We start from the raw sequence: 13,739 nt of genomic DNA, 5'->3' as shown, positions 1-13,739 counted from the left end.
GTGCTTTGTTTAATGTTGTGTTAGTGTATGTAAGTTGTTTTTTCTGAAACTTTATTCCCCCTGTGTTACGGCTTTCTTCCGTTGAAGGAGAGTCGGACCAAAATGCAGCGTGGTTAGTTCAATACATGTTTAATGAAATGAATAAACACGACAAATACAAAAACAAGAAACGGAACGTGAAAACCCAAACAGCCTATCTGGTGAATACAAACACACTGAGACAGGAACAATCACCCACAAACACACAGTGAAACCCAGGCTACCTAAATATGGTTCCCAATCAGAGACAACGAGAATCACCTGACTCTGATTGAGAACCGCCTCAGGCAGCCATAGACTCTGCTAGAAAACCCCCACTAAGCCACAATCCCAAAACCTATGAAAAACCCCCATACATAAACACAACACAAAATAAACCCATGTCACACCCTGGCCTGACCAAATAAATATAGAAAACATAAAATACTAAGACCAGGGCGTGACACCCTGATGCTGTTGGACCAGGTCTCCCTTGAAAAATAGATGTTATCTCCAATGAGAAAAACCTGTATAAATAAAGGTTAAATAAATGTAAAAAAATATATAAAAAGGAAGGACCAACATAAAGTGTTATGACGTGTCTTCAATACATCAGGGCATAGATTCTACAAGTGTCAAGGAACAAGAGTGTTTCCCTGCACACAGACACACACAAACAAATGAACACACACTTCCCTAACATAAGACCCTTATCAGTTTGGCAGCTCTGAAGACTTTGTTAATTAAAACCAGTTAAGTATTAGGGGGGGCTATTAAAATTTTTGGATGAAAAACATTCGTTTTAAACAAGATATTTTGTCACGAAAAGATGCTTGACTATGCATATAATTCACAGCTTTGGATAGAAACCACTCTGACGTTTCCAAAACTGCAAAGATATTGTCTGTGAGTGCAACAGAACTGATGTTACAGGCGAAACCCAGATAAAAATCCAACCAGGAAGTGACGCATTTTTTGAAACCGCCTCATGCCAATGACTCCTTATATGGCTGTGAATGAGCTTACGTTTTCCACATATTCCCCAAGGTGTCTACAGCATTGTGACGTCTTTTTACGCATTTCCATTGAAGAATAGCCGTAAGGGACCATATAGAGCAAGTGGTCACATGGTGTCTCCCGCAGAAAATCTTGCGTAAAATACTGAGGTAGCCATTTTTCCAATCGCTTCTTATGAGAAACCAATTGCCTCGACGGATATATTATCGAATATATATGTTAAAAACACCTTGAGGATGGATCCTAAACAACGTTTGTCGTGTTTCTGTCGATATTATGGAGCTAATTTTGAAAAAAGTTTGGCGTTGTAGTGGTAGCATTTTCCGGTCGATTTCTCAGCCAAGCATGATGAACAAACGGGAGCTATTTCGCCTACAAAAATCATCTTTTTGGAAAAAAGGAACATTTGCTATCTAACTGGGAGTCTCCTGAGTGAAAGCATCCGAAGTTCTTCGAAGGTAAATGATTTAATTTGGTTGCTTTTCTTATTTTCGTGAAAATGTTGCCTGCTGCCAGCAGAGCCTAGCATAGCATTATGCCATGGTAAACTTACACAAATGCTTGTCTAGCGTTGGCTGTAACACATATTTTGAAAATCTGAGATGACAGTGTTGTTAACAAAAGGCTAAGCTTGTGTTTGAATATATTTCATTTGCGATTTTCATGAATAGGAAAAGTTTCTAGGGGTATTTATGTCCGCTGCGTTATGCTAATTCGTTTGAGGCTATGATTACGCTCCCGGATCCGGGATTGCTAGTCGCAAGATTATTAAGCTATCAAGGACAAGCATCTCAACCATGCTTGAAAGTAGTGGGTGGTTTAGTAATGCTTCCAATGAAAGACTAATAACCTATTTGTCCTTGGAAATAAGAAATATCAGTGTTATCCATAGGTATTGGCAGCAGTATTGTTTGAGTCACAGAGATGTCACTGGCGGGATTTGAACCCAGGTCTCCCACAGAATAAGCTAACATCTTAATTGTTAGCCCAATAGGAAATACCTTATTATGAATCACATCTGGTACAGTCACACAGAGAAATCATTTAAAGTGTTAATACTCTTCCATTCATTGAACTGAGTTGCTATTTATTGAGTCACAGGGACAGTCAGTGGATTTTCCTCGCAAGGCCACACACACACAGACAGACAAATTACTTAAATTTTAGGTTGTTGGGGAGTGTTTAAACAAACCATGATTTAATAATGCCAGGGCTTTTCTTTCCGACATGGTGGAATGTGGATATTTAAAACATAGCACCCTTTGTGCAGCTGATTCATAAGTGTTTAGAAGTAGAGAACAGTGTTGCAACATCTCCTCCCTCTGAAACACACTGAAATTCAATGACTCCAGAATTGTTTATTTAACCTTTATTTCATTATGTCACGCCCTGATCTGTTTCACCTGTCTTGGTGATTGTCTCCACCCACCTCTTGGTGTCTCCTGTTTTTCCCCTTTAGTCCCCAGTGTATTTATCCCAGTGTTTCCTGTCTCTCTGTGCCAGTTCGTCTTGTTTGCCAAGCAACCAGCTCCTATTTTTCCTAGTCTGTTTTTTCTCTAGCCCTCCTGGTTTTTACCCTTGCCTGTCCTGACGTCGAAGCCGCCTGCCTGATCACTCTGCCTTTTCTGACCTCGAGCCTGCCAATCGCCTGGTACTGTTTGAATTCTCGCCTGTCCCCGACCTGCCTTTTGCCTACCCCTTTTGATAAAATAACTATTGGAGTTCAACCATCTGCCTCCTGTGTCTGCATTTGGGTCTCGCCTTGTGCCCTTATGAACTAGGCAAGTCAGTTAAGAACAAATTCTTATTTTACAATGACGCCCTACCCCGGCCAAACGCTCACCTAACCCGTATGACACTGGGCCAATTGTGCGCCGCCCTATGGGACTCCCAATCACAGCCGGTTGTGATACAGCCTGGTATCGAACCAGAGTCTGTAGTGACGCTGCTAGCACTGAAATATAGTGCCTTAGACCTCTGTGCCACTCTCAAATTTTATTAAGGCACAGAGATACCGTGAAGAGATCCTGAGGCTAATTGTGAGACCCATTTTTTTAAGGCATCTGTCTCGTTGTGTAAATGATTGGAGACAGGCGCAGGAAGACGTAGTAGGGGGTTTTAATACTTCACCCAAAAATACAACATACCATGAAAAGGCACAGGGACGAAGCACAAAACAAACACGTATAAAAAAAAAACAGGGATGTAACCTAAATAAATCAGTGAAGGTAAACCTCTAATAAATAAACAGGACACGTAATAACAATTGCACAATACAGACAGCTTAAAAGCCGAAACAACAAAGCATAGGTACTCAGTAGGCCAGCAGACATGGAAACAATGCCTTTCTAATCGACCTGGCCCGGGTATCCTGGAAGGACATTGACCTCATCCCGTCAGTTGAGGATGCCTGGTCATTCTTTAAAAGTAACTTCCTCACCATTTTAGATAAGCATGCTCCGTTCAAAAAATGCAGAACTAAGAACAGATACAGCCCTTGGTTCACCCCAGACCTGACTGCCCTCGACCAGCACAAAAACATCCTGTGGCGGACTGCAATAGCATCGAATAGTACCCGTGATATGCAACTGTTCAGGGAAGTCCGGAACCAATACACGCAGTCAGTCAGGAAAGCTAAGGCCAGCTTCTTCAGGCAGAAGTTTGCATCCTGTAGCTCCAACTCCAAAAAGTTCTGGGACACCGTGAAGTCCATGGAGAACAAGAGCACCTCCTCCCAGCTGCCCACTGCACTGAGGCTAGGTAACACGGTCACCACTGATAAATCCATGATTATCGAAAACTTCAATAAGCATTTCTCAACGGCTGGCCATGCCTTCCGCCTGGCTACTTCAACCTCGGCCAACAGCTCCGCCCCCCCCCGCAGCTCCTCGCCCAAGCCTCTCCAGGTTCTCCTTTAACCAAATCCAGATAGCAGATGTTCTGAAAGAGCTGCAAAACCTGGACCCGTACAAATCAGCTGGGCTTGACAATCTGGACCCTCTATTTCTGAAACTATCTGCCACCATTGTCGCAACCCCTATTACCAGCCTGTTCAACCTCTCTTTCATATCGTCTGAGATCCCCAAGGATTGGAAAGCTGCCGCAGTCATCCCCCTCTTCAAAGGGGGAGACACCCTGGACCCAAACTGTTACAGACCTATATCCATCCTGCCCTGCCTATCTAAGGTCTTCGAAAGCCAAGTCAACAAACAGGTCACTGACCATCTCGAATCCCACCGCACCTTCTCCGCTGTGCAATCTGGTTTCCGAGCCGGTCATGGGTGCACCTCAGCCACACTCAAGGTACTCAACGATATCATAACCGCCATCGATAAAAGACAGTACTGTGCAGCCGTCTTCATCGACCTTGCCAAGGCTTTCGACTCTGTCAATCACCATATTCTTATCGGCAGATAAGGTTTTTCGGATGACTGCCTTGCCTGGTTCACCAATTACTTTGCAGACAGAGTTCAGTGCGTCAAATCGGAGGGCATGCTGTCTGGTCCTCTGGCAGTCTCTATGGGGGTGCCACAGGGTTCAATTCTCGGGCCGACTCTTTTCTCTGTGTATATCAATGATGTTGCTCTTGCTGCGGGCGATTCCCTGATCCACCTCTACGCAGACGACACCATTCTATATACCTTCGGCCCGTCTTTGGACACTGTGCTATCTAACCTCCAAACAAGCTTCAATGCCATACAACACTCCTTCCGTGGCCTCCAACTGCTCTTAAACGCTAGTAAAACCAAATGTATGCTTTTCAACCGGTCGCTGCCTGCACCCGCATGCCCGACTAGCATCACCACCCTGGATGGTTCCGACCTAGAATATGTGGACGTCTATAAGTACCTAGGTGTCTGGCTAGACTGCAAACTCTCCTTCCAGACTCATATCAAACATCTCCAATCGAAAATCAAATCAAGAGTCGGCTTTCTAATCCGCAACAAAGCCTCCTTCACTCACGCCGCCAAGCTTACCCTAGTAAAACTGACTATCCTACCGATCCTCGACTTCGGCGATGTCATCTACAAAATGGCTTCCAACACTCTACTCAGCAAACTGGATGCAGTCTATCACAGTGCCATCCGTTTCGTCACTAAAGCACCTTATACCACCCACCACTGCGACTTGTATGCTCTAGTCGGCTGGCCCTCGCTACATATTCGTCGCCAGACCCACTGGCTCCAGGTCATCTACAAGTCCATGCTAGGTAAAGCTCCGCCTTATCTCAGCTCACTGGTCACGATGGCAACACCCATCCGTAGCACGCGCTCCAGCAGGTGTATCTCACTGATCATCCCTAAAGCCAACACCTCATTTGGCCGCCTTTCGTTCCAGTACTCTGCTGCCTGTGACTGGAACGAATTGCAAAAATCGCTGAAGTTGGAGACTTTTATCTCCCTCACCAACTTCAAACATCAGCTATCTGAGCAGCTAACCGATCGCTGCAGCTGTACATAGTCTATTGGTAAATAGCCCACCCTTTTTCACCTACCTCATCCCCATACTGTTTTTATTTATTTACTTTTCTGCTCTTTTGCACACCAATATCTACCTGTACATGACCATCTGATCATTCATCACTCCAGTGTTAATCTGCAAAATTGTAATTATTTGCCTACCTCCTCATGCCTTTTGCACACATTGTATATAGACTCCCCCTTTGGTTTCTACTGTGTTATTGACTTGTTAATTGTTTACTCCATGTGTAACTCTTTGTTGTCTGCTCACACTGCTATGCTTTATCTTGGCCAGGTCGCAGTTGCAAATGAGAACTTGTTCTCAACTAGCCTACCTGGTTAAATAAAGGTGAAATAAATAAAAATAAATTAAAAAATGACCGACCAAGACAATGCTGAACAGAGGGCAAATATATACACTTACTAATCAGGGCTTCCAGAACTGGTGCATAGAATGAGCAGCAGAACATGGGGGAACCGTGACAGTTTCTGTGACCAACTGATGCATATCTGTATTCCCAGTCATGTGAAATCCATAGATTAAGGCCTAATAATGAACTGTAACAGTAAAATCTTTGAATTTGTTGTATGTCTCGTAAATATTTTTGTTAGACTATTACATGCCTTTGCAGATTTTTTTTTTTTACAGTTAGCAACCCATCTAGAGGCCGCCACCGTTCTTTTTGCTCATGGCCTATGAAGGCATTTTCAATTCAACCGCTCTTCCATGTTCTGCAGAAGTGATGGATATTGGTTTCTGCCGTACCTGTATCAGCAATATAATTAAATTACTGGAACGGCAGTGACAAGACTTGGATAGTTTCTATGAGCGATTTGATCCGAAATACAATGAACTGGGAATGGCAGAACACGAAACTCGTAGTAAACAGCCGATCAGAGTAGAGAGGGGGTGAATCTACTACAACATACTGGACAATATCAATGTTCAGATGAGAGCCAGGTTTTACCACCTTGGTGAACTTCATTTCCTTGACTTAATGGACTGCAAAAAAATGTCACAAAAGTTCAACACCAGTAAACGAGAGCCGTTCAAAATATGACATGTACTTAAGGCTGGTCTTGTCGGAGTGTACAGTTCACAAATGGTACAAGACAAATCACCTGGGCAGCTCCTCGGCATTTAGTTCTAGCATGACCTGACACAGTGTCTGAGGCGGGACGGGGCTCAATAGAAAGTGCCTTCCCATCCTCAGACTTCAACACACGTCACTGGTTCAGTGTCCATACAGGATGGATGGAAGGTGTCTCATAAAAAGTTGATTCTAACAATGAAAAGTGGTGAGTTTTTTGTGAAATTCTCTGGTAGAGAAGGGCTGCTGTTCAGACATGCATTATGTGGGAGGGGAGAAGAGGGGAGGCGGGTGGGTGGGTGAACACTAATGTTACCAGATGCAAGACTTGGCGTGCTTCCCGTCCACTCTGGTATGTGGTCTCTCGAGTCACTTCCATAGAGCTCAGACCATATAAGATGTCTCTTACCATGATGCAGCAGACATAATCTAAACTGGAGACGAGAAGAGCAACTCAGCAAAGAAAACTGTTGAACTCAGAAATTCACTGCAACTGAAGAAGAAAAAGAAGAAAACTACAGCTGGCTTACTGGTCTACCTTCTGATACAACAGCCACCCTGCAACTACAGTCTACAGAGTCAAGATCATCATGAATACTGCAATGGCTGTTATCGTTCTTCTGGTGTGCTCAGACGTCATCTACATGATACAAGGTAACTGGCTTAAAAATCTGTCCGTAGAACTTTTGATGACAATTAGTATTATTTAGTAGAACGTTGAACTTATACTGAGTGTACAAAACATTAAGGACACGTAGGAAACTTTGGAGTCAAAATAGGCCAGCGTCCCTGTAGAACACTTTCAATTGAGGCTGATCTGAGGGCAAAAAGACAATATTAGCAACGTGTCCTTATTGTTTTGTACACTCAGTGTTTATCTAACTATAGAATTGTGGACTATGGGTGTGAACTATGTTATTAATTTCTTGCCAGTTACAATAAAGCTTTAAGTCCGGGATACAATCTGTATAACATTGTCGATAATGCGCCTTTTAAAGGCAATGTTACCTTGTTGGCTGAGATCATATTTATAGTAGAAAAAAATATAAATTGAAAATTACCTTTGAATCTCAAGCTCGCTGTAACATGGTTTCAGATCGAATCCCGCCTAAAACTAGATTAAGGGATTGTTTATGAACGTAGAGGGAGACTAAAGTGTTTTGTTTGACTTTCTGTTTTTTCTCTACAGGGGGAGGTATACAATATCCTCGATGCCGCTGTCCTAAAGTACATACAGGGGGGGTGAATATCAGTTTAATCAGGAAACTGACCTATTACCGTCCTCGCTCACACTGCTCTAAGGAAGAAGTCATGTGAGTTTTTATACCATACTGTGCCGTACTGTACTGTAATGTAAGAAAATTAGATGAACGCTTTCCAAATATATTTCAATTATTAATTTAATTAAACATTTCCCTCCCTCCCTCCCTCCCACCCACTCTTTTTATTTCCCCCCCCCCCTTCTCTCTCTCTCTCTCTCTCTCTCTGTCTGTCTCGCTATCAGTGTCACACTGAAAACCAGGGGTTCGCTCTGTCTCGACCCAAATGGGAATTTTGCCAAAACACTGATTGAAAGACAAATCAAAGTGTGAGTTTATGGATGGTTTATTGCACAGGCTATTTTATGAAGTCAGAATGATGTTATTATTTGGAGTGATGGTTGCTGATAATAGACCTCTGTACGCCTATGTAGATATTCCATTCAAAATCATCCGTTTCCAGCTACAATAGTCATTTACAACATTAACAATGTCTACACTGTACTGTCTACACTGTGCTTTTCTTTCAAAAACAAAGACATTTCTAAGTGACCACAAACTTTTGAATGGTGGAGTACATATATTTATCATTTTTATTTCATTTGATATATTGGGCTCCTGAGTGGTGCAGCGGTCTAAGGCACTGCATCTCAGTGCTTGAGGCGTCACTACAGACACCCTGGTTCGATTCCAGTCTGTATCACAACCGGCCGTGATTGGGAGTCCCATAGGGCGACGCATAATTGTCCGGATTTGGCCAGTGTAAGCCGCCACTGTGAATAAGAATTGGTTCTTAACTGACTTGCGTAGTTAGATAATGTCATCTATGTGTGCCATATAGATCATGGGCCATTTACAGGTACACTTGAGTATATGAGGGATACAAATAATGTTGAAAGCAGGTGCTTCCACACAGGTGTGGTTCCTGAGCAATTCCTAAACAATTAACATCCCGTCATGCATAAAAATGCTGGGCAGGTCCAGTTATTTTGGCTACCATGGTTATTCACCCATAGGATGACAATGCCCCCCATCACAGAGCACGACTGGTCACTGAACGGTTTGATGAGCATGAAAACGATGTAAACTATATGCCATGGCCGTCTCAGTCACTAGATCTCAACTTAACATTTATGGGAGATTCTGGAGCGGCGCCTGAGACAGTGTTTTCACCACCATCAACAAAACACCAAATGATGGAATTTCTTGTGTAATAACGATGTTGCATCCCTCCAATAGAGATCCAGACACTTGTAGAATTTATCTCAAGGCGCGTTGAAGCTGTTCTGGCTCGCAGTGGCCCAACGCCCCATTAAGAGAAAACAATGTTGTTGTTTCCTTTATTTTGTCAGTTACCTGTATTTTCCTCTAAATAAATATGGTTTGAAGCTTCACAGGGTAGGGTACAGTATCGATTCTTCCATAAATATATTCTTCCATGAAAGTTAACAGAGTACACTCTCTATTCTGACCAAAATGTATTCTTCCATGAAAGTTAACAGAGTACACTCTCTATTCTGACGAAAATGTATTCTTCCATAAAGCTTAACAGAGTACAGGATCTAGTCAGCCATAAATATAGTCTGCCATGAAGCTTATGGATTCTAACATGTATCTCAGAGGTTTAATCAGCACACCTTCTCTCCTACAGAAATCAACAGCGTCAGAATCAACGTTCCATTGAGACTCTCTCCACACATGCCACCACTAGCACTTGATCACTCTTTGTCTGGCACTGGAGGCTGTGCCAACCTGCAACCCCTCTGTTGGCTTATCTTTGAAGTGGGGTTGGCCCCAGTCAAGTCTTGAATGGGTGATCGTAACCAGATCAAATCAAATCAATCAAATCAAATTTATTTATATAGCCCTTCGTACATCAGCTGATATCTCAAAGTGCTGTACAGAAACCCAGCCTAAAACCCCAAACAGCAAGCAATGCAGGTGTAGAAGCACGGTGGCTAGGAAAAACTCCCTAGAAAAGTGGTGTTGGAGCACCAGTAGGGGGGACTGTTTCCTCTGGTCCAAAGAGACTTCAATCAATGAGTCGGGACAGTGATGGGGACACTGACCTAGAAAGTGGCTGTCCTTTTAATGTGTTTATTATATGTAGGTATTTATATTTTATATTTATACAGTATAGACATGAAGGAATAATGTAATAGTATTGTTGATATAAAACCTGTATTTGATATTTATAGTCATGTATTCTTTTTTCAAATAAAGCAAACATTTATGGGACATAGATTACTTGTTTTCTCAACAATCTGCTCAAAAATGAGTTGTATGTGTACTTAATCCAAAAGATTGATATATACATATCACACCTTGAGCACTGCTCTATGGCTGTACTGTTGGTCAAATGTAGTTCATTTAATTAAACTTTTAATTAAACAGCATACCTGTTTTGCCAAGTTTGTCTCTACGCATATCATAACATATCATCAGCTTTCATACCCTATATGCCATGTTCTACTAGACTGTACCATATCATATATACACTGACTGTACAAAACATTAGGAACACATTCTTAATGTTGAGTTGGACCCCCTTTTGCCCTCATAACATACTCAATTCATCAGGGGCATGGACTCTACAAGGTTTCCAAAACATTTCACAGGAATGCTGACCCATGTTGAATGCTGGCCCAAGTTGGCTGGATGTCCTTTAGGTGGTGGACCATTCTTGATACACACAGCAAAATGTTGAGCATGAAAATCCCAGCAGCGTTGCAGTTCTTGACACACTCAAAGCGGTGCGCCTGGCAACTCCTACCATAACCCGTTCAAAGGCACATAAATATTTGTCTTACCCATTCACCCTCTGAATGGCACACACACAAAATCCATGTCTCAATTGTCTCAACCCTTAAAATCTGTCTCCTCCCCTTCATCTACACTGAAGTGGATTTAATAAGTTATAAGGGATCATAGCTTTCACAGGGATTCACCTGGGAAGTCTATGTCATATAAACACTCAGTGTATATACCATACCACCATATCATACTATAACCCACACCACCATATCTATCATATCTCATCTTATACCAAGATGGTATGAGTCAGACGTCCTTTGTCCTAGTCTTGTCGTGTCCCGTGTATATATATATTTACATCTTTCTTCACATGTTTTATATATTTTCTTTTCCAAAAACTCAACTTCAAAACACTCTCCTGCAACCCGCCTCACCAATTTATAAAAAAATATATATTATTTACCTCAAATCTGAAATCCACAATAGAAGCTAGCCAGAAGCTAACCAGAAGCTAGCCAGAAGCTAACCAGAAGCTAGCCAGAAGCTAACCAGAAGCTAGCCAGAAGCTAGCCACTTTACTGGCTAACGTTAGTACTCAGCTAACCATGGTTTGTGGTCATCAGCTATCCTTTAGCTCGAAAAGCTATCGCCAGTTTTGTACAACGCAACTCAGACCAGAACATACCGGACCTATTTTTCTCTCCATATCCCCGGATTTCAACAGCAAGATCTGGCCATTTATACCTGGATCTCGCAGCTAGCTAGCTGCTATCCGTGTGACTATTGGCTTACGTCGATCCCGGAGCAAACATCAATTATTCCGGAGCTAGCCAGCTGAAGAGTTCCATCAGCCACTCCTGGGCTACAATCACCTATCCGGACCCGTTTTACTGCTGATGCAGAGCCCCACCGCACCTTCACGACTGGACTACCGACGTTATCTGCCCGAGGGAGTTACTGGCCCCTCCAGCGCGACGTTACCTGAAAGCCCATCTGCGGCCCGCTAATCGTTAGCTGTCTTATCGGCTGCTATCTGAATAGGTCTATCGGACAATTTTTCTTGGGTCACTATAACTATATCTATTTTGCCAATTGGATTGGTCCCCTCTACCAGACGGAACCCACTAATCTACCGACAGAAATGCACGAGGAGGCTAAGAACAGACCTCCATCCTATGCTAGCTTGCTACCGATGGCCCAGCTAGGTTTCTGAATCGCAGTTACCCCACAACATTTTCCGACAAGATAGAACTGCCAAAGGGGGCGGAGTTGCAATCTACTGCAGAGATAGCCTGCAGAGTTCTGTCTTACTATCCAGCTCTGTGCCCAAACAAACAAAAAATCCACATCTCCAGAAACAAGTCTCTTACCATTGCCGCTTGCTATAGACCACCGTCTGCCCCCAGCTGCGCCCTGGACACCACATGCGAATTGATTGCCCCCGATCTATCTTCAGAGCTCATGCAGCTAGGCAACCTAAACTGGAACATGCTTAACACCCCAGCCATCCTACAATCTAAGCTTGATGCCCTCAATCTCACCCAAATGATCAATGAACCTACCAGGTACCACCCCAAAGCCGTAAACATGGGCACCCTCATAGATATCATCCTAACCAACTTGCCCTCTAAATACTGCTGTTTTCAACCAAGATCTCAGCGATCACTGCCTCATTGCCTGCATCCGTAATGAGTCAGCGGTCAAACGACCTCATCACTGTCAAACGCTCCCTGAAACACTTCAGCGAGCAGGCCTTTCTAATCGACCTGGCCGGGGTATCCTGGAAGGATATTGATCTCATCCCATCAGTAGAGGATGCCTGGTTATTTAAAAAAAGCCTTCCTCACCATCTTAAATAAGCATGCCCCATTCAAGAAATTTTGAACCAGGAACAGATAAAGCCCTTGGTTGTCTCCAGACCTGACTGCCCTTAACCAACACAAAAATATCCTATGGTGTTCTGCATTAGCATCGATCAGCCCCCGTGATATGCAACTTTTCAGAGAAGCTAGAAACCAATATACACAGGCAGTTAGAAAAGTCAAGGCTAGCTTTTTCAAGCAGAAATTTGCATCCTGCAACACAAACTCCAAAAAGTTCTGGGACACCTCCTCCCAGCTACTCACTGCACTTAGGATAGGAAACACTGTCACCACCGATAAATGCACTATAATTGAGCATTTCAATAAGCATTTTTCTATTGCTGGTCATGCTTTCCACCTGGCTACCCCTACCCCGGTCAACAGCACTGCACCCCACACAACAACTCGCCAAAGCCTTCCCCATTTCTCCTTCTCCCAAATCCAGTCAACTGATGTTCTGAAAGAGCTGCAAAAATCACCCGGGCTAGACAATCTGGACCCTTTCTTTCTAAGATTATCTGCTGAAATTGTTGCAACCCCTATTACTAGCCTGTTCAACCTCTCTTTCGTGTCGTCTGAGATTCCCAAAGATTGGAAAGCAGCTGCGGTCATCCCGCTCTTCAAAGGGGGGGACACTCTTGACCCCACCTGCTACAGACCAATATCTATCCTACCCTGCCTTTCTAAGGTCTTCGAAAGCCAAGTCAACAAACAGGTTACCGACCATTTCGAATCCCAACATACCTTCTCCGCTATAGAATCTGGTTTTTTGAGCTGGTCATGGGTCCACCTTAGCCACGCTCAAGGTCCTAAACGATATTTTAACCGCCATCGATAAGAAACAATACCGTGCAGCCGTATTAATTGACCTGGCCAAAGCTTTCGACTCTGTCAATCACCACATCCTCATCGGCAGACTCGATAGCCTTGGTTTCTCAAATGATTTCCTCGCCTGGTTCACCAACTACTTCTCTGATAGAGTTCAGTGTGTCAAATCGGAGGGCCTGTTGTCCGGGCCTCTGGCAGTCTCTATGGGGGTGCCACAAGGTTCAATTCTTGGACCGACTCTCTTCTCTGTATACATCGCTCTTGCTGCTGGTGAGTCTCTGATCCACCTCTACGCAGACGACACCATTCTGTATACTTTTGGCCCTTCTTTGGACACTGTGTTAACTAACCTCCAGATGAGCTTCAATGCCATACAACTCTCCTTCCATGGCCTCCAATTGCTCTTAAATACAAATCAAACTAAATGCATGCTCTTCAACCGATCGCTGC

At 43.4% G+C, this 13,739-nt stretch overlaps 1 protein-coding gene across 1 annotated transcript; it reads left to right on the top strand.

The window, feature by feature from the left end:
* Window positions 1-6,885: 6,885 nt before the first annotated feature.
* LOC109906822 (interleukin-8) lies at window positions 6,886-10,241 on the top strand. The gene is made up of 4 exons (XM_031791905.1): window positions 6,886-7,240; window positions 7,776-7,899; window positions 8,091-8,174; window positions 9,497-10,241. The coding sequence occupies exons 1-4, from the start codon at window positions 7,177-7,179 to the stop codon at window positions 9,561-9,563; spliced, it is 339 nt and encodes a 112-aa protein (XP_031647765.1). The 5' UTR covers window positions 6,886-7,176; the 3' UTR covers window positions 9,564-10,241.
* Window positions 10,242-13,739: the final 3,498 nt, after the last annotated feature.

This window comes from Oncorhynchus kisutch, linkage group LG16, assembly GCF_002021735.2.
Source record: "Oncorhynchus kisutch isolate 150728-3 linkage group LG16, Okis_V2, whole genome shotgun sequence".
In the NCBI taxonomy this organism is placed as follows: Eukaryota; Metazoa; Chordata; class Actinopteri; order Salmoniformes; family Salmonidae; genus Oncorhynchus; species Oncorhynchus kisutch.
This window is presented reverse-complemented; position numbering and strand designations above follow the sequence as displayed.